General features: G+C 33.9%; 1 protein-coding gene across 2 annotated transcripts in view; it reads right to left on the bottom strand.

The window, feature by feature from the left end:
- The window catches only part of LOC128996248 (membralin), a 98,244-nt gene that overhangs the window by 8,182 nt on the left and 63,291 nt on the right, over positions 1-26,771 (bottom strand). For both annotated transcript variants that reach the window (XM_054421427.1, XM_054421428.1), the window contains exon 13: positions 5,847-5,946. In XM_054421427.1, coding sequence (XP_054277402.1) covers positions 5,847-5,946 — 100 coding nt within the window. The remainder of the gene's footprint in view (positions 1-5,846; positions 5,947-26,771) is intronic.

Below are 26,771 nucleotides of genomic sequence, written 5' to 3'. Positions count from 1 at the left end.
CAACAAATTTATATGGAAATTGCGCCGGCCACAATGATTAGTGACACAACAGCAATTATAACGCACCATTTGGCGCCAACAATACCCATCTTGTCACCAAGGTTAATGCGGTAGACCAATCGTTCATTTTTGATCTTTTCAAATTGCGTTATTACAAACATATATATTTATTTTGCATAACAAATTCTTTTAAAATATACTTGGATGTTTTCAAATTGAATAAAAATTGATTAATAACAATTAACTAGCCTTTGATTTTTTATGATTTTTTTCCTTTTGGTATATTGCTTTATAAGAGTATGAAATGATAGTATATAAACAGGTTTAGTTTCTGAACGTGAGTGATAAAATGTCACACAATAAGATATTATCAAGTCAATTTTGAACTGACTACCAAATAAGCGTGATTTAAATACATAACAAATTGCTAACCTGAGAGAATATGTATTGTTTCCATATTCTCCCTATGTTAGAATCCATATTTGTTATACTGTAATCAAGTGTTAAATTAATTTCGATAAAAACACTGTATGAACTATTATAGATAGCTGTTAAAAGTTCTATTTGGCATTTTATGCAGTCTAAAGCTAGTTGTATATTTTACATGAAATGTCAACTACAGTACCTACTAGACATTAAATAATGAACATGATAAAGTACACTGTAATTAAGTCTTTACAATAATTTTCTAATTAGATTAATTAATGCACTTGTGCAGTAATTTGTAATAGCAAGTGATTATCGTAAATAAAACAGCTACCACAGTGTCATGACTTTACTGTCGAATAATCTTGCCAAGACTAAGATCACCCGTATTAGATTACCAATTTTATAAATTTTATAGGTAAGATAAGCAGTTTTACGGAAAGGTAAATCATCAAACATCCTCTTCAACAATTGTAACAAGAGTAATTAACTAAAAAAACGACAATTTGTTTTGTAACATATATCTACGTCTAAACGGAAAGCGGTGTATCCTTTATCAATAACTCGCACCGACAAAGCGAGAACTTCCTACTGAAAAGTGGAGATTTCAACAGAAATGCCTCACGTGGTAAAACTTAAATGACAGTTAGAGTTGGGAGATGAAAAGTTCTAAATCGAGGTGACAGAATGCCCAATGGCGTGTCACCATTGGAGAATTAACTGTTGTTTCTTGTCCTGGCTACGTTTACATTTTGAGAAATATCCCACTGTTGTATGTAAACTAGTATTATTCTATTAGTTTAGGGCTCAAGGATTGATACAATAAATACGGGTAGCAAACATGTTGTTGTGGACTCACAAATTATATGACTAGAATATTCCTATATTAAATTGGGGAAATAATAATATTAAAAAAATATACTTAAGGAATGCTTAGAAGGAATTTTCTAAGTAGAATATTTTTGCTTTGGTTAAACTTTTATCTTTAGTACATAAAAACACACTTAGTAAGAACCACTTGTTTTATATTAACACAATTACAGTAGTTTTATTATGTATGCTGCTGTTGTATACTAATGTATACTACTGAACTCTCATTTGGCTCGCTGGGGGTTACGCCCTCCTTGGGTGGGTGGTGGCTTATTAGCAGAATGAAAGGCAGTGGTTGAAGAACTGTTAGGGGGGGGGGAATTATTTGTTAAGGGGGTACATATTTAAAATGCTAAATTCCTTCGATATATGGGGTCAATAAGTTCTATTATGTATGCTGCTGTTGTATACTATAAATGTTTACTACTGAACAATGATTCTTCACCGTTAATATGGAACTACATAAATGCAAAATAATTCATCACGAATGTAAGTACAGAGCAACAAAAAGTAGAAGCTATCTGTCTATATTCTTATTGTATAATAACCCAAATACTGGCATAAACAAATTTCAAATATCAGGTCATTTTTATCACAATGAGTGACTTTACACTATTCAAACAATAATATTGAACACAGTTATAGTTTCAATAATTAATTAATAGACTATATTGTGAAACAAGTTCAACAAAATCCAATTTAACAAAGTTACAAATACCGTAACCGGGCTCTCGTCAATTATAGATGTTAATGCTGTTTTCTTCCTTGTCAAAGTTTGCAGTCTGTTGTTGTCAGTCAAAAAATACTGTCAACTTCAGTAATTAAACTTATATAACACTTTCATAACGGCTCGGATAAAGAAGTTCTATTCATTACTCACCAGCCCTGACAGAAGTGCGAGTTTTACTCTAATAAACCTCTTGAGTGAATTTAATCTCATTGGTTTTTTTTTTCAATAGATAAAAAGTTCAGTATATTTTTGAGAGAAATGCATGTTTCAACGAATTAAGGTAATTCTTACCATTGTGAAAATTATGTGTCAGCTCAGCAAAAGAGGGACAATTTGGCTTTCATGAATTATTTAGTATAGGACTGGGATAAATGTATTGATGAAAACAACTAAAGGGTGTGCCACATAGCTTGCCTGATAAACTCTTGGGCAATATACGTTGCATTAAGCCATCTGTCATAAACGTAATATCCCTTACTGGTGTACACATTTCTTTTGGAGTTAATTACTAGGACTAATTATTTTGTGGCTTATTTTGTCTTAAACAAATTTTCAATATGATGAAAAATTTATTTTTTTACGCAGACAAAAGCATTTTTCAACCCCCGTTCTTTTTCCGAACTTGAGCTCACGTTGAAAAAAAGAGTCATTCTACGCCCTAATGATGAAATAATATACAATTTCGACATGCTGCAGCAAACCTGCAGCTAATTTTTTTTTATGTACAGCTCATGACCACTGCTGATTCTTTTGAACCATAGGTGTAAATATAACTACTTTTGCCCCACAGCTTTATTGAAAACTCCCCGTTTTCGTTGCAGTGAAACACTTTTGTAGTATTTAATGAATATAATGTTTACACTACTCAGGGAATGGGGACCACAAAGCGGGCAACATCTCAACATCGTAACCAACACAGCCCGTCCACCTCGTTACGTCGGATGGCGCATGGTGTGTAGTTTTCTCGACAAATTGGATCGTATTGTATGTTTACAGTCTCGACAACACATTGATGGTGTGTTGACGACAAAACTCGCCGGTCAATACTACCTTGAGCCATCACCGTTTGACGGGCGCAACTGAGTCAGAAAATAAAACTGTGGGAAAAGTGTTTTGTTGTAAAAACAGTTTAGAGGTGAAACTGTATTACAATTTTTATATTGATAAAAAGTGTAATTACTTTTGGAATATTCTAAATATTTGATAACCTAAAAACCTAAATTTTTTGCCAATTTTTGTTAAATGATAAAAGGACTTAAAAATGTGAGACCACAATAACATTTTGAACACAGTACAAATGAATTGCTTTTAGGATTTTGTGAGGGTATTTTCTTATAAAATCTACCTAAAATGTGTTTTTATTTTTACAAGCTTTGGTTGAAATAATTATGTAAATACGTCAGTCTGCGCAATACAGTATGATTATTTCCTTGATTATTGAAAGCCCTAGAATTAAATCTTTAAATGAGTTTTAGTTAATTCTTTTTATGCATAAAACAATAATTTACCCTTTAGATGTATCTAACACGAGAATTCACTCTGAAAATCCAATACAACCCGAAAATTCTCTCATTAAATACATAGAAACTCTAGAGTTTATTTTTGTGGTATATTAAAACAAAAATTTACACTAACTATGCATCAGAACTACAGAATCCATTGTTATGATGATGCACAACAAGTTTGATAATCAAGCTTTAATTTTATTGGACCTGTCAATCATATTGCTGTATAACGCAGGAACGAGGACAAATATAAATTATTCTTTCGTCAAAATACAAAATAGGTTATGGAAAATTACCATGATTAAATTTTTATGTTGGTTTAACATGAGTCGCCTTTAACACGTTGACTGATTTAGCACTACAGTATATAGGAGAAGTTGACATGTATTCCCTGTAAAATCCCATACTTATTACTTAGAAAACTAATTGGATTTCTCTTACATGAACCTGAGTGGCCGGGTGGTTATTGTAGTTGCTATATAACAAAATGTTTACATTGGATAAAACAAGACCAAGGTACGTACCATTCCCTAACAAACATTTTTTAAATGCTCACTTTTTAAATACAATTTTTACTTTCTCCCCCTATACCGTAGAATTATTGAGTGTGTAGTTTTTGTCAAAATTTCCAAGTTTGAGTTTTGAGTGAATATATCCATTTTGGGTCAAAGTGATGTCTGTGTGCGTGTGTGTGTGTGTCTGTATATGTGGATGTGTACAGAGCTACATACCTTACCTGTGGTCTGATTTTGATGAAATTTGGTGTGTAGGCACTAATCCATGGTATCTCCAGGAATTTTTTTCATTTGTTTGACATTTTTATTTTGAATGATGTTTTCATAAAAACCCATAAAATAACAAAAAAACTGGTTTTCTAAAAAATGGCCGGAACAATTTTGATAAAAATGTAGTATGTTGTAGCCCTTGACATTCTAAACAAAATGGTAGAACTCCCATTCCTGTAAAAAATCTGGTTCAAAAGTTATTGTAAATTATGTTATTTTCCCATAAAAACCCATAAAGTAAGAGAAAATCATATTTTTGAAAAAACCTGTTGTTATTGAAATTAGTATTTGATGCCCTTATAATTATTCTTAACAACTTTTAAATACTTTTTATTAAAATGGCAACCATACAAAGTAGGTATTTTAAGCCATGAATGGAGATGGGTGTAGGATGAGTGCCGCGATCTTGTAGTCTTGTTAGTGACTAAGGACGACATTCCTTAGACACAGCTGTTAATTAATAGCCCATACTGCTAATGACAACTAAGGGACCTACAATTTATAGTGAAATCCGAACCACATTTTTGCCTCGGTACAGTAGAACCCCTGTTAACCGAAACCCGGGTTAACCAAAATGGTTCCATAAAATAATAAAAAAAAAATGCTTTAGTAACTTAAGTTGTTTAGCTTAAAGTGTTTTCTAACGCATTGTTTTAGCTTAAATAAAACACTGGGTTATATATCATTGACCTTATGACGACACCCCTATCCTTGTACATTGTACTTTTTTAGATGTTATGAGTGAATAAGAATTTGAATTTGAATTAGTCAATGGTTATATAGTCATTGTCTTAAATTCATTTTTTCTGCACACTGTGGGAACACATTGGTTATTTTTAGCATATGATGGGTTAACCAAAAAATTGGTTATCGGAAAGAGCTCTCCCCCTTTATTTCGGTTAACCGGGGTTCTACTGTATTAACGAATTGGTCTAATTATCAGGATACTACTGCGGATCACCATAGTGCAACCCCCATTGCTGTAAAAATGACTGTTCAAAGGTTATTGTAGCTTGTGTTAGTTTCCCATAAAAATGAAAAATTAGACTTTAGGAAGAAAACCAGTTTTGATTGAAATTAATGTGTTAAAGGTCCTTACAATTATACAAAAATAGTGCAAACCCCCATTTCTGAAACAATTACTGTTCAAAAATTATTGCAACTATTGACATTTTCCCTATGAAATATCATATTTACTCCCCCCACCCAAAGGTTGTTCACAAGCCAATGAGGAAAGTATGTGTCAGATTGCTGATACCGTTAATTAAGTAATGCAATGATATATTTTACTATTTTACTCACAGTTGGGGGGTTATTTGAAAGTAATTAGATTTTGCATTATATTCTAATCTGTTTTTCTGGTTATTAGTTATAGGCTAGAGTACTTTGTAATACTATTTTATCGAGTTACAAAATCAAAACGAGACATACAATGTCAAAGTTTTAAAATATGTTTTTGTATTCCTTCCCAAACTTATAAACTAGATTTCCTTTACAAACCAATACAATCCAGTACATTGTTCAACATACCTGAATGAACAGCCAGGATACAACCAACGCTAATCCGCTGTATTGCCCGTTGAACCTGTAGTGGTATGCGTAGAAGGAGAAATGGTATAAGTAGAAGAACCTGAAACATTAAAACACTTATGAAACAAAGTGACAAAGATAAATAACCCAAGTATGACAGTCCATCTAAAGTCCTTTTGACGATTAACACATTGTTGGTATTATGACTAATCAACAAATCCACTATATGACAAGATAGTGTACAACAAGGGGTGTTCCATCCGATATAAGACGCATTTGTTCTCGTATGAATGAACGACGAGTGAGGACTCAGTGAGACGTCTTTGTAGCTTTGAAACACCCACAAAAACTGTAACCTATCCAAGGTCATGTATAAGTAGTGTCTAATGATCAAGAAGAGCTGTCTCCCGTTTCAAAAACCAACCTGAAGCTACTTTGGACCAGCGGCCTAATGTCAGGTAAGATCATAACCATGACCACTAAGCTCCCCAACTACACTAGAATTAGATTTTGTTCAATCATTTATTGTGGACACTTTCCATCACAATGGTAACAAAAATCTCTCTGTAGTGTATTCCAACTTAGGTTGGGCTTTTGTGTATTGTTAGTTGTAATTTGTTAGTTAAGTTTTTATACCTGAGGACGGGATCAGATTGCAGATCCCGAAACGTTGTGTATTGTTTTTTTACCATTGGGATGGAAAATGTCCGCAATAAACCTTTGAACAACATTAACTCATCATCACCAACAATGAACTTCAAACAAAGAAATTAAAAGATTCTACATATCTCAAAAATGTAATAGGTAGCTATGTAAGCGCTTCACTATAAATTATCAATACTAAATATACATTCCATTTATATGTTAAAGTTGTGGCTGGTTATAGAGCGAAATTGAACGTGGCTGAATTGAGTCGCCGACAGAGTGTTTTGATGTAAACTATTGGTTTATGTGCGCCAACTTTTGACCCAGCTAAACTGAAAGGGCAACTTAAACTTACTGTAAACACGTCTTACATGCCAATCTGTGAGTTAACTCATTGATTCAACTACCTTCTACGTTAAATATTTGCTACAGCTGATCCATATAGATGGGTCCACATCAGTAAATTAAGGATGGTTGAATGTAACCAAAAAGAAAAGGAATATCAATTATGTTTACAGTGTTTCAAACTTGTCAAATCTTCAAGTGGATGTACAATCTGAAGGACAAGTAGAAAACACTATAGTAAGAAGAAATCTAATAAAATGACAGAGTAAATTTTATCTTAAAGTCATCATTGATCTATCTGTGGAATATAGCATATGTTACTTAATACTGTGTACCTTCTTATAAATAACTTCCTTTCTGACACTTTTACCTAGTTTATTACTGTCACCAATTTCACCAGCTGTGCTTGAACACTGAAGAATGGTTTGTGACAATTAAAGATTCTAGAGTTAAGTTTAGATTTAGTATACACTCAACCTATTTCTCGTGAGTATTTCAAACCTTGTATACAAAGGATGTGATAGAGAGGGGGGGTGAGAGAGACGTAGTAGTGGTGTGGTATTACACCAGACCCACCCACCTATTGTACTGCTAAGACTCTCAAAGAGTTTACGGCCCTGAGAGATGAATAGGTGACATAATCCGTTTTCTTGTGGCAAGCTGTCTTTGTGCTGCTGTTGTCGTAGTAATGGACACAACAATGCGCTTCTGGACTCGCGGACGCATTCAAAACAGTTCAATTCTTCAAACAACTGAACTGTTGGAACACACTCAGTTCCAAAATCAAACACGGAACGGTCAGAACTGTCAGTTCCAAAACCCAATCTTGAAGAGTGGTTTTCCCAGAAAAATCAGTACCTATTTAAAAAATTTGTAGACAACATCAATGTTGATCAGGTTTTTCAAATCCAAACAAAGCACTTAATTGTATTTTTAAATTGTACACAATAGTTTAAAAGATTATTGTTGATTATTAGCAATGAATTTAATGATTAATCAATTTGTATTCAAAAGAAAAGTGACATATTATGTAATAGAATATTATATTCAATATTTACAAGTATCATTACTTGTATTTTGCAAACGATGATAACCCAAAAAGGAAGAATGTAGGTCTATGGATTTAAGGCTAAAGAAAAAAAACGCATTTTGGTGCAATTGATCATTCATGGTCATATAAACAATAATTTTAATTGTACATAAATGACCTGTCAAAACGAAGTCAAACCAAATAGGCCTAAGTAGGGATTTCAAAATTTTTCTTTTTCGTCCTTGACATGACGAGGGCATAGGAACCCTGCGGTGGACGTGGACGTATGAGTCAATATTGAAACGGGAGTAATATACAAAACCTTCCCAGACATATGTTGTCGTTGTCATTTTCCAAAATGATTAAAGTGATCTAATTAATGGTTTGATGAAGCATATAGGACAAAAATACCGACATACTGATGTAGTGAATAGATATTTATGACTCCTTTTTTTAAATATTTTTATGATATTAAAAAAAACAATGTTTTAAGCTGACGGATGTATGTAATTTTACTAACAAGAACTACATTGGATTATTTAGAGAGACCAATGGTAAAAAAAATTCTCAAGCCATAAATTACTTATGCAAATTGACTTAACTATTTCCTTTCATAAATTAATGCTTAATCAAACACTACACAAACCCCACTTGCATTAGCCATTGCTTAACATTACTGTACAGTGTACAACACTTAATTAACCGAGGAATATCATGAACATTTCAAGTGCTGTGTGAATCTAGACGACCGTCAAGCGGAGATGTGTCAACCATCGATGGAGTACAAAGGTGCAATATGATAGGTAAGTTCCATTAAAGGTGGTACAAAGCCTGACTGAGGGAGAAAATGGATTATATCACCTATTGTGGTCTCGTCTACGCTCAGTCAATCATTGCCTCTTATGTCCTACACACCCCTCATGAATTAGCTTTGAAAATATCATTGCAATGTAGAGTTGAATAATCTTTTGCCATGATTGTCTTGTTATAATAACTTTACAGCAGGCAAAGCTGACAGAAACAACGTGGTTTTTTAACACTTTGTACCTGAGTCGTTCATTGATTTGATTTGATTTTGCCTAGTTTGTGATCCACCCTCACCTTAAAAACTCAAATATCCTAATTCTGGCGGACAGTTTTTCGATAGCACAACTTCACAGTTAGGGAAAAATTTATCAAATCGTTGAGATGAAACTCACAAAGTAACGAGACAGCAAACTTCCACCCTCGTCCAATATGGTTAAAGGACCTCTCAACCAAGCTCTGCTCACGAGTAGCACGCCAGACATGATTTGAACCCATAACCTGACGAAGATGTGGTACAGCTCAAACTTGTGAGTGTGGATGCCACCAATCACCAGTATGTCCTTTGTTAAGACGGCAACAGGGAGATTGTAAAAAACAATCGTTTTAGATTTAGGCAAGTGAGAAGAGTGCAAGAAGAGTAAATTTCTGGGAAATTGAGTTGAAGAATGTACAGATGAGAGAATGTATGTGGCGGATTGAGGAGGAAAAGGATCTGCAAAGAGATAGAAGGTTATTGGGCCTAGTCGATGTCTGAAGCCAGGAATAGCTGGAACGGAAGTGGATATTTTACTACTTATGAACCAACAAAAAAATCCACTGATACTTCTTCTCTACACATACAGCCATTTACAAAAACAAGGGATCAATTCAGCAAAATATATGGCGGAGAGAGACAAAAAATAATAAACAAATATTCTTAACACAATTACTATACAACATAAAATGACAAAAACAACAAAAAGATCGCACAAATATAAACTGATTAATTTACATAAAATACCGTAAGTATAAGATAAAGTCAAACAGTTTTGTAACTGGACCGATGTGTAGAGGCAGAGGGGATAGTTAAAACGGTAATTTTATCACTATTGATCCACCCCAGCGAGATGGTGTCTAGTTTTAATAGGCCCAATAGGATTAAACCCTGTCAGACTGGTAATTATATTGTTGGATGTCCAAGTCTGTGATTCAGATACGAGTTTTACTTGGATTTTATGCTAAAATCTATTGGAATAATCATTTCAAGCAATATATGAAAGTACATTACACTAATTGGTGAAGATGTGTTTAAAACTTTAAAATCTGTGATGAAGTGAATGACAGTTTAGTATAAAAACCATCATATTCAGCTTTTTGATTTGCTAAGTCTATCATGAACGGTCTTGAAAGTAACTTTGTAGCCTCATTAGAATCTGCATTGAGGTTCAAAAAGAGTGTCGATCATCCCTTTATAACACTAACAAAATTAAGTGTGCAAAACCGTCTTCAAAATTCCACCATAGCGTCTCGTACAAACAATGGTGTTTGTGATTGTCATTGTTATTTTCTTATTGAGGGAAACTGCAAAAAATGTAATTAATATCAAGCAAGTTTTACCATCAAAATCCTAACCAACAATTATTTAAAAAGTCAGTTGTTTACTGGATCACATCTTTTTGTATAGCAAGTGAATGACCGTTTAATTTGGATATTTTTTTTCTTGATGGATGTTGATAACAATGTTTTCTGATATCAAGTACTTGCTATGAAACAAAAATCTCATTAGAAATCAAGCGGATACACTATAACCAGAATTTTACTGTGAGTTTTTAAGGTTACGGTAGTTAAAAAGATGAAAAGTTGTAATAATTCAATAGAATCAATAGTTGATGGTGAAATGGTTAGTTCCAATGTATCCGGTGTCCAGCTTAGAGTGAGCATGTTGGTTAAAAGGGGGGAACAACTTGTTAAACAAAATGTTAAATAATATGCAGTCATTCACGGATGTAATGATTTATGTGTGATAAATTGTACTTTTCAACACTCTGTTTGAATATAATACATTTAGTTTTGGCCAATATTGAACAATTGATAATTTTAAAACTCATATCCATATACATTGTACTACTATTGATGTGATGAGTTACTGAAGTTGAATTTGAATAGAAAATCTACTGTATTTCCTTGGAATTGGACCAGTAATCTTATTAACTAACTAGCGCTAACTAACTAGACATTGCATAAGATGAATTTTCGGCTTGAAAATCCAGCCAGTGAATTTTGTGCGAGTGACATATCTGGTTAGTTGAGTTTCCTGGTCAGTTAACTCAGTTAGGGTTCTTGTACAGGGATAAACCATTAGACTCTGGGGCCCCGGCCAGCTCTAATAGAAAACCTGCTGTGAAACAGGCCCGCCACATTTACACATCCTGGTCCACTTAGAGTCTATACTCTAGAGCTGCAACAATCTCCCTTAGTGTGTAGCATGTCTTGTTTATTTTTTTCTTGGTTTTCAATTTAAGAAAAATATGTATCAGAATTAGTATCGATGAAATAATATATAAACATTGTTAAAATGTGTAAAGATAAAAAATTCAATTTAGTTAAGAAAACAGTTTCTCACAAAACACAAACAAACTGGTTTCGTAGAAAGCAGTAGGCCTACACAATTTTGTATGGAAATTCAAACAAATTATGTTCTTTTGTATGAACATGGTTTGCAAGTACTAGATGAAGGTCGTCTAAGTTGGAATATTCTACAAGCTGTAAGTTTCAGATTTCAGCCAAACAGAGAACCTGACTTCGCTTTTAAATCCTGTCTTTATGAGTTTAACTTGTGTGATAAGATAGTTATACATATTTTTAATAACGCGTAAATCTATTTAATATTTTTTAATGTTCCACTTTCGGGATTGCCAAACGCAGACCAAAGAATTATATGAGAAAAATAGTCTAACAAAACCCTTCAAGCATTAAAAATTGAGTAAATGTACAAGATATTAACACAAACCAAATCAAATAATTAATTTGAACATTTAACCACAAAAAGACAAAAGGTCAAGGCAGAGAAAATTTAAGCAAAATATTGCATGGATATGCACATTTTATTTTGTTATTCTCGCACCAAAAATGTTAAAACATTTTATATGGATGTTTAAGATTACTGGGGAAGAGGAAAGCTCGTTTACAATAATTTAATATTTCATCACTAGGGCGTAAAGTGGCTCTTTTGGACCCCGAGCCCAAGTTTCACTGGTAAGGATATTTAGCTGAGTTTTTACCACATGCATAATTAAACAAATTCAAATTTCTACTATGAAATTCTTTAGCAAATAAAACGTATGATTATTTTCAATTGACGAAGACTTGTAATAAGGTTTTAGCACTTTTTTCATCACAGTTGTAATGAGTGTCAATGCTGCAAGGGAGACGGTAATGCAGGATATTGCGGAATAATAGGGACAAATGGTTCTACTAATCCACATCAGCCTGTTCCCACCCCCTCACATCAGCCTCCGATCTTGCCATGTTATTATTTTCTTTCTTATTAAACACTTTTATAAAAAGTTCGCTAAGAGTTAAAATATCGGTTGGTATTTTGCCCAAATTGTTAGGGTAGTGTACATGTGTTTTCTAAGTATTATTTAAACGTAAGGTTTTTTGGTAAAAAACTAATCCATGCCATAAACGTTAATGATTATTAAGTCAAAAACCTTTCCAATTTTGGCTTTTATATAATTTGTATGCTATTTCCCGCATATGTTTAACGTTTCTTGATTCAGTAGAACATCTATAAGAAGTTTCTAAAGCTATCAAGTTAGACTTTTAATCGAGACATGCGATTAGGATTAGAAGTAAGGGAAATTCGAGGGTATTTGAAAAAGCCACTTGCTAATAATGGTGACATGCTGTTAAGGGTTATAGAGGTTCTAAAGTACCACCAAAATTATTTTCTTTCTGGCTGAAACACTACTTTTTCTCAAAAATAAAATTACAATTTTTTAAAATCTGCCATAAAGTGTATGTTATTGTATAACCTAAATATTAACAGTATTGTTTAAATGTTGTAAAGGAATCTTTGGTGTATTCTAACTTAAATATTGAATTCTCTTCCCTTTTATTATTATTTTTCATTCTTTATTATGAAACTTGTAATATTGTGTTAGATCAAAAACCAAATTACATGACATTAATGATACCCATTTATTTGGTATGCTTCGTCCAAAGGCAAATTCCCCTACCTCAATACTATCTTTGATTTACCATTTAAACATTTGTGATATTATTTTTTTCATAAAACCAAACAAACTTGTCCTAATAAATGTATTTATTACAAAATAACAATTTCTGTCCCTTTATACTTACCATAATGTATTTTATTTTGTATTACAATATTAATATTTCATGTTCCTAAAAAACTGACTTAGTACCTTTCCTATTAAAAAAGAATAGGATTACAGTACATTTTATCTTTATTATAAAGTTTTAAGATATTTTGACTCAAAAACCGAAATAATTGAACGTTTGCTCAAAATACGAACTATACCGTCGTTTTAGGACTACTTTTTATATATAACTTTAGCAGTGCATGATAATCTCAAAACATTCTTACCTACTAACACATGTTAGGCCTAAATATAAAACCAAAGTCAACTCCCTTCCCGTTGTTATTTCCTTTCTTAAAAAAGTATCATAAGTTTGCTTAAAACTAAATTTTCCCCGCTGTTGTTATTTTCTTTCTTATTAATACATTTTTAACAAGTGTTTGTTTCCAAACCAAATTATCTTCTTGTATAATATGTCACAACATTTGCAAAGTATGTTCACTTCTCAGAAAACCTCCTCTTTTGGCAAAAGCACTATAACTTCCAAAATATTAACTTTCTAAGTTTTCCAGAGTCCCCGTTGAACTACAAGAAAAACGCGAGCAATTGTCTCCGACAAATAATCGTGTTGGGCAATGTTTCAAGCTTGTTTTTAATATGTTCTATCAACAAATCAAAACAATAAATAGACAGCACCGCTAAAGAAATTTTACTCAAGTCTTGACAAAATCAATTTACTTCTTCGATAATTCAAAGAATCTATGGTGATAAATTCAAACTTTGCTAGTTATAAGCAACTGAAACCTCAAAATGCCAAAGTTCACCGAGTCACAATAATCTCAGTGGCAAAAACTGTTGAAAGCTGATCACGTAATGGCATAGAGAGGATAGCAGACTAATGTGTTATAGAACCTCTATTAGTTTCTACTGGCCTTGGTCTGCAACACTCACCTACCATAATTATGTATGATGGGGAAGCATTTAATTTAATGCATTACATCATAAAGGTGGCAAATAAAGGTAGGAACTTAGGTGTTTTGTTAACAATTCTTTTTTAAATTTATATTACATTTTATAATAAAAAATAATTATATTTTAAAATTTTTGTAGTTTCTTTTTACTTGAGAACAATTAATGATTACCCAATAATGTTCAAGACTGAAAATCTTTAGTCCATCTTGACCCTTTTCAAACCAAAAATTGTATATCGTTTGAATTTTAAGTCTTCTATTGAGAATTTCTTAAGCATAAGTGTACATTTAAGAATATTTAACTCTAAGCCACTAAGTAACTTTTCGGTCCACTTTTTAGGCCTTGATCACTTTAGTGTAGACTGTTTAAATTGGTCTTTAATGATTCATAAATAAAATATCATAAATTTAAAAAGATGAAAAAACTAGCACGAATATTAGTAATTAATATAGTTTTCTAATTAAAGAAGTAACAGCCCACTTTGTTTCTAAGACGTAAAAAATAAGCTTTTCTTGTAGTATTTCTATACCATATTACTCCTAGTTAAGTAAATTTGCTTTAGAACTAAAATAAACTGCTTATTGAAATACAGTAAGCAATAACTGAAGTAAAATAAATAACACTTAAACAATAGACTCCAATCCTGGAAACCCAGGTCCAATCCTGGGTATATATCCTGATAGCAAATTATAGCCATGTGATTATCATATACCCAGAGGTTGTGAGCTCAGCTTATGCTGTCATCCATCAAGAAAACAATAAAGGATATTTTCCATCAACCAAGGAGTTACTTATGTTATTTACATTCTCGGCTTTCACGATTATTGTTATGTTTGTTGAGTTAAATGTTTACTTTATGAAATGTTTAAATTGAGTTTCATGGTTTCATTCAGCTCTTGTCATTAATTGTATTTAATGGGAAAATTTCTTCAGTTTAAAAAACACCCTCCTGTAAGAACCACACGATTGATTTTATAAGTAAATAGGACACAATAATCCAAACTCATATACAGTGTTAATATTATATATTAATTGAAATATATAATATATATATATCCGAGATATAAATCTAAATGTACATTTCTTCGTTCGAATTTCAAAACTGTACATAGTCATGACAAAATCAAACTGTTACTGAACGATACCTTGTCAAAGAATTAATAGGTTCATCAGAAAGAAAACTAATTAGGGAAAAGTCGGTGCTTCTAGATAAACTTTCTTCCATAGTTAAAGCCTTATTAATTTCATGGTTTTAGAACTTATCAGATTTAAAAAAAAATTAACAAGGAAACTACAGTTGGGCATTTTACCGGTTGTGGATTGTTTGTAAATTATATTATTTACTTAATTTTGTGTTTTCAACGCCATTGGAATTTCATAACTTTTGTTTTAAGAAATGGTCTAAGCCCTGGGGTTTTTACCATCTAAGTGTTTAATTTTAATTTTACAAAAACGAGCATTGAGAACCATATTGGATATTAAATGGAGAGAGACCGTCAAAGAGGAATTTAAAAAAATTGGAATTATGACTGTATACGGCATGTATATATATGAAGTAATTTTATATTGTAGACAAAATTTTGCAGACTTACCTCTATTGGGTGAATGCCCCTCCTACAATACAAGAAATAGGGGTACTATTGCAGCACCTGCCCATAGACTAAGTCTATATGAAAAGAAAACTACCTATGCTGGAGGTAAATTCTATAATAAACTTCCTGATCACATTAAGAAAGAAAATAATTGTTTCAAATTTAAAAAACATTTGACGTAACACTTGTTGTCACTACCTCTATACTCTTAAGAAGAATACATGTTAAATTTGTGTTTTTTATTTCTATTAGACTTGATTTCTTTATGTTAAGTTTAGATATAGTATTTGACGCCATTCCATGTACTGATTTATGTACAATATGAAATAAAGACGATTTGATTAGATTTGATTTGATCTAAAGTTCACTTCTAGTTAAACAGACTTATTTTTTTTAATAAACAGTAATTTTTTGGAAGCAGAATTAATCCGCTTGGCATTGGAATAGCTATCTTCAGATTAGAAAACGAGCATCATAACCACTCAATGACCCAGACAATTTTAATGGTTGTCCCTCAAATAAAACTATTTAGCAATAATTCTACATAATAACATTTCATTTTGTTACCGTAAATATTTTTCATATATTAGGGAAAATTGCAAATTTCAAACTAACTTTGTCTTCAAAGTTGTATATCAACAGGAGTTATTCGTTTAGTTCGATAAACATGCGATGTACCGTCAAATATTTTAAGAAGCAAAATGCCTAAAATTAATCAAATAGTATTTTTCTCTAATATTTACAGATCCACGACAGAAAAAAATCTTGTTCATTTCATATATTAATGCAACAAATTGTAATGTACGTTTGCTTACTTACATGATAACCAAACTAAGTCATCTGTATATATGTACTGGATAACTATGTTTATGTCATTAAGTTAACGTAAAGTTCTATTTGTTCCATCTGGATGACACAAATATGTAAATATAGAAATATATTCTACTCGAAAGTCAGAGAAACAAAATCAGAAACCATAAAAAAAAAGAGAGCGAAATAAGAGACTAATGTAATAGTAACTTAATCATAAGTTGACAATAAAGAATTCTCGTTTAAATGTCTTGATCAAATATATAAAACCAGTCATCTGATACCTACTTGTTTTAATGAGATTTTCTTCTTCTTTCAATCCCTGTTTACAAGTTTATCGTTTCCCCAGTCTTTCTGCTTCATTGGTAAAAATGTTGAATTAAATTAATTCAAATCGTGAATTAAATTAATTCAAATCACATTTGATTAATACAGGATACAATATTGTGCATTACTAAACAAAAGCGTTTATTATTTAAATCCTGGTGACCAAAGAACCAATTAAAATCAAATTACACTCCGCATTTACTATTCAAAGCATCAAATTACCTGCGTCATATCAAACATTATGATGCTACATAGTTCATCTGCTGATATGAATACGTTTCACACAATTTCAAATCAAATCCCAACAGTAGTTGAATGCATAAAGGTTGTACGGTAAAAATATTGCATTCAAACATGTTTTAATAACGCTTGGTCGCGCCATTAATCACTAAGCATATTGGTATTTATTGATCTATCAAGCTAATAAAAACTGTTGGCAACAAGCTTTTGGATAGGTTAATGAAAACTTTGAAATGCAAATTTTTAGCTGTCCAATAAACAATAAAGCCTTAAAACTTTGTTTTTATATTCAAATCAATTGTACACACTTCCGCACCCAGGCCCCCTTTTTTGGCTGGGGGGTTGTTGGAAATATCCTCAGAGAAAATCTGTTACTGAGTAAAATTATATACAATAATAAGAAGTTAATAAAATACTAAGCACTGTAGTCTAATGCAAATAATGTGTTTTTGATACAGAAAAATCAATTAGAGTAAGGGGGGGTGTTGATTGGGGGGGGGGGTTGTAAATTGTATACACCTTTCTAAATCATTTCTTGGTTGTAAAACAAAGACTAGTAACTGTGAAATATTTTGAAATATTTAAAATTTTTACCACCATGAAAAACAGTGGTTCAAGAACTGTTGGGGTGTTCAATGTTGGGGGGGGGGGGGGGGGTAAATGGGACTTTTGAGAATTTTACAGCTAGATAAGGTGAAAATTTTCAGCAAGTTTCCAAACGATTTAGATCCGCATACCAAAAGTCAGCCACTTTCCCCATGAAATAACATGGGGAGATTCAATATTTCGGGGGTGGTGGGGGTGGGGGGGGTTATTGTAAAATATAACTTTTCCAAAAGGGTGCTGGACCTACAATCGTGCCAAATTTAAATCTCCAGCTAATCTAGAAGTGGGTAAACGTGATGATATGGACCGATGCACCTGTGGTGCCTATAGGAAAGATATAAGGGGGGGGGAATCGATTTTGGAGGGGGGGAATCGATTTTGGAGGGGGGGGAATTTTTATATGGTTAATTTTATATTCATACCTCGGTGTTAGCTCTAATTCAGTAAACTGTGTTTAGTTTGAATACCCTTGCGCCCATAGAATATGTAAAGAGTGTTTTAAAACTTTCTAAAAGTAGTAAAATATTTCAAATTTTGACATTATACTTAAGTTTTAGGGGTTCAGGTATATCTAGTGTGGCCTTGGTTCAGGAGTAAAGTTAAGAAAAAACATATACCGAGTGAAATTTAAAGTAAACTAAGGCGAATCTAAAGAATTAATAATATTTGCAAAGACAAATTGCTGAGGTAGGAAAAAGTATCGAAAACCATAAAAAGTTCAAAGGTATTTGACCATTATTGAAAGTAGGCCTTTTTTTAGGGGTGAAGGGGTGAAATTTGCTTGGTTACCAATGATATTAACAAGAGCATCCAATACATAAAAACAATATGGTAATGTGAACAGCACAAAAACCATTGGGCACAGATCCTGGATTCAGGTGATTGTGATTTATGGTTGGCAACTATTAAAAGTATAACAAGTTTAATAGTAAGGGACAAGAAAACAAATTGTATTTGTTTATACAAAATGTTGTATACTGGACTAAGCTAATTTTAATTTGTGACATTTGCAGTGGAGACATAATTGAAGTTATTTTGTGACTAATTTACATATTTTATAATTCTTTTACTAAGAGATAAAATTTTTTTATTTTTCGGAACTTGCTGCGAACAGGTGATTAATTAAATTGGGTGTATTGTAAGACGTACCAACGAGAACTTGTGTATTTCCATTTTATCAATCCTTGGTGATATTTTGAGGGGCTATATAAATTATTTGTTCAAACTTAACTGATTCTTACTTCTTTCAATTTACTAAATATACCAAAAAAGATTATTTAAAAATGACCTTGACATGTTAACTAGCAAAAGGGTCTAACATTTTTAAGATATTTAAACAAATTTAAATTTTTATGGCTTAACTGCTCAAAATTGCTGCTCCTTAAATACAGGAGAAACATAATTATTCCTTTAGTTTATTTTTACTATTTATGCACTAACGACCCTCCTACTCATACTGTTCCTAACTCAACCACCCATAGAGGGACCTATGTGAACCTGTTGTATTTTCAATTGACACACTTTACAAAACTGTAATGAATCCCCGCCTTGCAACCCCAGAGATCAACTCGCTGCAGGTGGTTTGATTGTTTTTCGGACAGAGATGGAGGGGGTAGTTTACCGAGTGTTGTCCACAATTAGCGGCAAGGACATGTCTCGTATTGAAGCCCGTAATTGGAGTCCTGTGAAGCTGATCAATGGAAAACAATAGGAGACTCGTCTGCCTGGCGCCTCTCCCTCTCTTTCCCTCCCGCCCCTTTTTAACTCTATATCAAAAATCCCACACTGAGTAAAATTACCTGAGAATTCTCACAAATGTTAAGAGCAGTAATGTAGAAAACTTTATAAATTGCTTGACCGCGAAAACGCATATTTTGGTTTACTTATTCTTTTTTATCTTTCTCAATATTTCAATAAAAATTCCTACACTGAGTAAGACTACCTGAAAATCCCCGCTAAGCTTGTTAAAATTTCCAAAATTGTATTGAACATTATGTTTGGACCTTTACTGAGCACATAAGACGTAAATTATTGTATTTTTTATAAACGATAATGGGTAATGGTTATTTATAAAAAGAATATCTATTTAATGCAATGGTGTGAAGCGTATTTGAAGAGATGTTATTTTCCTGATATATTGTAAGAAATATTTGTAAAAAAATATATTTAATTGCAAACGATATTGGAGGACAATGATGTTGTTAACATAAAGAAGTTCTTACACTACACCCTAAATGGTGGTATAAAGATTATCATTTTTTTTTTAAGCTAAACAAACGGAAATTGTTTTGACAAACAATCAAATTGATTTTTGGTATGAAATGTATATTGCCTGAACAACATTAACATTTTTTAAGCTTTAAATATTTGAGTAGAAATAATGCTATTAGTCCAGTAGATATACACTTTTTACCTGGAAAGTATTCCGAACTTGGTGAAATTTTTACATATTGTCTGGGGGTACTCTGGGATGTATATACTGAGTTTTCAACCTCTAGCACCTATGAGGAGTCTAAAACTTAAAAATTTTCGGTATTTTTGATGGTTTTTGTTTTTAGGATGTGAATTAAGCAAATTTGGTGTACCATTGTGCATTACAAAGTTGTAGAGCATAGAATTCGCTAAATTTTGGTTGGTAAAACAATTTTTTAGACTCAATATTAACTGGGATACGGCTGAACAAAGTTCTATTTCATTTTTGTATGTAAGCAAATTATTGAAAACAAAAGTTTTCGGTCCTATAACTATTACACTACTATCTTAAGCCATGCTATTTTAAAAACTCATCAATATTAACATCTTGGAATACCTATTAACCCCCCCCCCCCCCCCCACCATCTGGAAGGCTGTGGCGATGGCGGACGGTAAAGTCGTGTTGACGTGCCCGGTGTGCGATAAATTGTGCTTAGATGAGGAAAAATCCTTATTATGCGATGGATTTTGTGCTTCATGGCACCATGCAAAGTGTGTGGAAATTTCGGCTAAAAAATTCAACGAAATAACAAAGGTGGAAGAGTACATGAAGTGGTTTTGTTCAGATTGTGATAACAAGCTAAAGGACCACATTCTGCAAGTGAAATCTTTTGGACTAAACTTTGTGAACGACTTCAAGGACATGAAAGACAAGGTAACATCATTTTGTAACCAAGGACTAAATTTGGAAAAGAAATTAAATGTACTAATAAACCAGAGTATAAAAACCAAAGTCGGAATTAACCAAATAATGAAACTGAAAAAAGATGAGGTTAGTCTATCACCGGAAGCAGACATGTTGGACACCAGCAGAAACGATGTTGACGTCACGATGACGTACGTTGTAGACGACAGAAACCAAACTGGACCAGCGTCACCATTGGTGGAAGAAAATGGACATGAGATACAGACGGCAGAGACTCAGACACAGAAACGGAGCGATACTGTGGAAATGAACCGTATTACGATGGTACTAGCTGAACAGACGAAACAAGGAAACGGACTCGTTTCTAATTCTAACTCTAACACGGAAAATCAAAATGGCGTAACCACAAAAATTACACCAACTAGAACTAAGCTACCGTACTCTGACATTGTGAAAAATACCTCTAACTCTCGAAAAACTGGGAAGGAGACACAAAACCACAGCTCTAAGGATAGTCGGAGGAGGAAGGATGTTATAATAGGTACCAGTGGAGTGAACGAAATTCTCAAGTCGGCGACTCAGAGATCCCTAGTATTCGTGTCACGAGTGTCGCCCAACATTACTTGTGAGGGAGTCTTGGCATATATAAAGGAGAAGGGTGTTGCCGATGTCGAGTGTAACCAGCTGCAGACAAGATTTAAATCCTATAACTCGTTCAAAGTGGGAGTTCATACAAATCGTGAAAGTGAATTGCTAAATCCCAGTTTCTGGCCTGATGGTGTACTAGTGAGGTCATTCATTCCATCGATACGAGGTTCTAGGCCTAAGAATGCTTCTTTTTTAGGACAAACATTTCGCAGAACCAAGTCACCATAAACGTAAGTAGGCCTACCTGCACTGGGGAGTTGGGACTAGGCCTAGGTGATGAACTAAATAAAAAGCTGACTAGCCTAGATCTAGGCCTTGGCCTGCATGAAAATGTAACTAGGTCCTATGTAAATAATGTAAATAAGAATAAGGTACCCCCTCAGTCGAAGCCAATATCAGTGACATTTGCTAATCTCAATGTGCAATGCTTAAGGACAAAGTTTACTTTAGCCTCGTTGTTTGTTGACGAATCAGATTGTGACTTTCTATGTTTGACCGAACACTGGCTCAACAGTGAGGAAAGTGAATTCTACCACAGCTTGGCTAAACTCAAGTTAGCAAATATTTTTTGCCACACTAATCGTAAAAATGGTGGTGTTGCTATATATGCAGCTCCCTCGTACAAATACACAGAAATCAACCTAGAGGCCTTTTGTGTTGAATTAATTTTTGAAGCAACTGCGGTTGAGATTATTGACATCTCCACGATTTTAGTGTGCATATACAGGTCCCCAGACGGGGCTTTTGACAACTTTCTACTTCAGCTTGAACTCTGTTTGGACTTCCTCAGTGGGCTTGGACATAAAAAACTAGTGATCAGTGGTGACTTCAACGTGCATCTCGAGCGTACTTCCAGAGAGGAGACAATTTTTGTAAATCTGCTACGGGGCTACGGGCTCTACATCACAACAAGGCTTCCCACACGAGCTTCAGCTTGTCTGGATGTGACAGCTACGAACCTCAATACCTGGGACTATGATGTGAAGGTGACTGAATCGGCGGTGGCGGACCACGACTGTGCAGTAATCCTTAAGGTAAAGACAGACCAGGTAACATCCAATAGTGTTTCTGATAGCTACGTAGTACATAAGAGATCTGTAGATAAAGATAATTTGCCTTTGCTTAGAAACGAACTTTCAAACGTAAATTGGGACAGCTTTAAGTCAGTGTCAGATCCAATCTCAGGTTTCCATAACTTCTCTACACTGTTTCAGGAAAAATTTGATATAGTCTATCCTATTAAGTCATTCAAATGTAAGTCAAATACAGTAAAACCTGTGATAAGGGACAAATCCTGGTACACCCCTGATCTGAAAAGACTGCGATCCTTTATGACCTTTGCTCATGACCACTACAAACTTGCCCTAGACTCTAACTCTAAAGAGAGGTACTTCTTGCTTTACAAGAGAATAAAAAGTTTTTATAGTTCTAGAGTTAAGATAGCGAAAAAATCCAGCAATGTTAGTAAGATAGCTGCTGCTCCCAACACTTGCAAAGCAGCATGGGAGCTGGTCAATGAGTGCAGAAAATCCACCCCTGCACCCAAGGTAACAGTGTCCCCTGATACTTTTAATGATTTTTTTGTGAAGGTAGCGGATGACATCGTGTCTAACCTCCCTACCCCGAAGCAAAGAGGGACTGGGACAGTGGATGTACCAATAAACCTCGCTGGAATTAACAAACTAACAACTTGGACTGAGGTGAGTGAAAACTATATCCTAGGGTTAGTGAAAGGTTTTAGGGACTCCGACAGTCAGGACATCAATGGTTTGTCATGCTCTATTTTAAAGGGCACAGTTGATACGATAATCTTGCCACTGACAAAGCTTATAAACTGTCTGACTAAGGGAATTTTTCCGGATAGCCTTAAGATTGCCAGGACTATTCCCATTTACAAGAAGGGTGATCCTTCCGACCCGGCAAATTACAGACCCATCTCTATCCTGCCAGTCTTTTCCAAGGTGCTGGAGACCATAATGAAGAGGCAATTGTCAGCATATTTTGAAAGCAACCAACTTTTTTCAAATGCTCAGCATGGTTTCAGGAGTGGGCGCTCAACATCTTCTGCTCTCTTGAATCTTGTAAGTGCCATTACAGATGCTTTCGAGGAAAACGAGTCGGTTCTTTTGAGGCTCTGCGACCTGAGCAAGGCCTTCGATGTAGTATCACACGACATACTGTTGGCCAAGCTTAAGAGGTATGGTATCGGAGGCACAGTTTTGAACACCCTAAGTAGCTACTTGGCAGACCGAAAGCAGCTTGTGTCTTTAAATGGAACATCTTCTAGTGTGCAGATTATCCCGCACGGGGTGCCTCAAGGATCGGTGGTCGGACCCCTGTTGTTCAGCATAATGATCAACGATCTGGACCCAAATGGACAAACCTTATTGTTTGCTGACGACACCACCTTGTTCAATAGGGGGAAGAACATTGAACAATTGAGGGCAGAGGGAGACAACCTGCTGGAAATGGCTAAGGATTGGTTCATAACAAACCGCTTCAAAATTAATGAGGCGACAACCCAATCCCTAATCTGCACTCTGCGATCGAGGATTGAGCAGGACGAGGCTGTAAAGCTATTAGGATTCTGGATTGACCCTAGGTTAGGCTGGAACATACACACAGACAAGGTTTGCGTCAAGTTGTCTAGAGTACTCTACCTTCTCAGGAAGCTTAGAGAGGTTATCACTAAAAACTACTTGATTACCATCTACCATTCCTTGTTCCATAGCCATATACTGTATGGAATAGTACTCTGGGGCCAATCTCCTTCTGCCCAGGATATACTGTTGCTGCAAAAGAAAGCCTTGAGAGTAATAACATCCTCCGGCCCAAGAGAACACTGCCGACCCCTTTTTAAAGAATTGGGTATCCTCACCGTTGCTAGCCAGTATGTCCTAAACAGCCTATTACTGCTAAAAGAGAACCTGACCAGCTTTAATAGCAGAAGTAGCCATCACAACCACGGAACACGCAGAGCTCATGACTTGGACATGCCTCGCTGCCGTCTAAGCCTAACACAAAAGAGCTACCCGCACTCTGCTATAAAGATTTTTAACACCCTGCCCGCAAGAGTCAGGAACTTAGAAATGAAAGCTTTTAAAGCCACAGTGAGCAATTCTCTCTTGCAAAGGCCCCTCTATAGTGTGCAAGAGTTGTTAGAGGAACCTCTCATGCCGGGTTGAAATTCCCGCCACAGCCTTAGTATTTAGTATTTATGTTGTAAATATATGTTTCTATTGTATAGTATTAAAATTTGACGCTATCAATCCGTAACCACGGTCAAAGATAAAGAAGACAAGTATCAAGTAAGTATCAAGTATCATCACCCTTCATGCACTCACCAAACCCTTTCGGTGGAAATTTGATCAAAATTGGTCCAGAAGTTTTCATTAAATCGCTGCAAATATACAGACACATATTATGTAAAAGAAATTTGGACAAAAGAAATTCCAAAATGTAAATACAATCAATAATTTTTTTTGCAGTGGAAAAGCTAAAATTGACATGGTTTACATTCAATATAGTATTCACAATATTTGAATGATCTAAAACACTAGATTTAATGAAAACTTCTGGACCGATTTTGATCTAATTTCTACCGAAAGTGTTTGGTGAGTGCATGAAGTGTGATGGGGGGGGGGGGTTAATTGGTATTCCAAGATGTTAATATTGATGAGTTTTTAAAATAACTACAAAGATAGTAATAAAAAGTTATAGGGCCAAAACTTTCCGTTTTCAAAAATTTGCTTACATAAAAAAGAAATCAAACTTTGCTCGGCCGTATCCCAGAGTATATTGAGTATAAAAAATTGTTTGACCAACCAAAATTTAGCAAATCTTATGCTCTACAGCTTTGTAATGCACAATGGTATACAAAAATGCTTGGTAAACAAACATTTAAACAAAAAACATAAAAAATACTGACAATTTTGAAGTTTTTGACCCCTCCTAAAGTTAGCACAGGGTGCTAGAGGTTGAAAACTTAGGATATACATACATCCCAAAGTAGCCCCAGACAACATGTAAAAATTCCATCAAGTTCGGAATACTTTCCAGCTACCCCCAATATTTTTCATTATATCGACTGGACTATATCATGTTAATGTAAAGCTGGGGATAAAATCCAAAACAAGGCTGCTATCAAAATTTAATTTTGTCACCAACAAAAAAATAATTCAATGATTCTCACAGAGGATTCTCCGAATCGGAGACAGTTCCCCTAGTTAAGGAGCCATAGCCTATTTTTTTAGGATGAGCTTGGACAGATCAAAATATTCCCACAAATCAAATTAACATTGAAGATTGGAGAACATTTAAATCTGCAGAACAACTATATCATCACTAGTCCAGCTATGCAAAACTCACATTAATACGATTACCAGTTTTTTTTTTTTTAATTTTTGTTTACTGATTAGCTATTTAATAGATTGCAACACAAAACATGTAAAGGTACAATTGTATTACAAGGTATTGATTTAAAACTTTCGCTAGATTAGAGAAAAAACCTCAAGTTGTAAAAAGCTTGAATGAGCTTACAACAATCAAGTTGGTAAAACCTTGATATCCAGCCATTAAAAATCGAATTATTAATCAATTCATTTTTACATTCATAATTGGTTAACTAAAATGTCACTTAATCAAGTGACTTTTGCCTTTTTGAAATCAAAAACCATTTAGAGTGAAATTACAACTGGTATTAACCAATAGTGCAAGTTATTGGCCAGTTGTTTGGCCATGTCTACTGTCTAGTAAAGCTACGGGGACACAAACATACAAAATAATTACCCTTGGTAAACAAGCTGTCTTATTACCTCGATCTTAGCCACCCTTTAGGCAAATTAGTCACTCTTTGGTTCAATATTGCTTCTACAATGTTTACTGTTAAGCAATAAACTCTGTTTAATACTGTGGGAAATGTGTATCTTTGCCTAACGATCGTTGAAGGACAAAGTCCAAGAAGTATTGTAGTAGTTGTTATTAGATCAAAGTTTTGTAAACCAAGGATTAATTTTAATCATTACATCCCTTGGATTTATTGTGAGCTTTAAGATATTATTTTTGGATCAATTAATTATGAATATTATAGGTGTTAATTAAAGGTATTCATCTTAACTTGATCTGATACAATTGAATTGCTCGTTTGTTCTAAGAATTCTGTCCCTTTTGAATTTTATGTTCCCATGCAAGTTGTGCATGTGGAAAGTATACCGATTTGGTATAACATATTATGTTGCATTTAAATTATTTTGAGGAAAAGAGCTATTTAGAAAGTTTAAATATAGCTTGGAGAGGTATTTGTACTGTGGGTAAGCTGTTCAATTTACTTAAATTTTATGAATGTAAGAAGCAAAGTTGTTTAAAATGCTATGTTTGTGACAAATGCAATATTATTTTATGAATCTGATTTATTATTGGATGAATATCGCAACAAGGCACTTGTAAAACATATGAATAAAAATTAATATTTTCAATATGAAA

Source organism: Macrosteles quadrilineatus, unplaced genomic scaffold, assembly GCF_028750875.1.
Source record: "Macrosteles quadrilineatus isolate MER2022 unplaced genomic scaffold, UCM_ALF_1.0 Scaffold_6__1_contigs__length_79288215, whole genome shotgun sequence".
In the NCBI taxonomy this organism is placed as follows: Eukaryota; Metazoa; Arthropoda; class Insecta; order Hemiptera; family Cicadellidae; genus Macrosteles; species Macrosteles quadrilineatus.
This window is presented reverse-complemented; position numbering and strand designations above follow the sequence as displayed.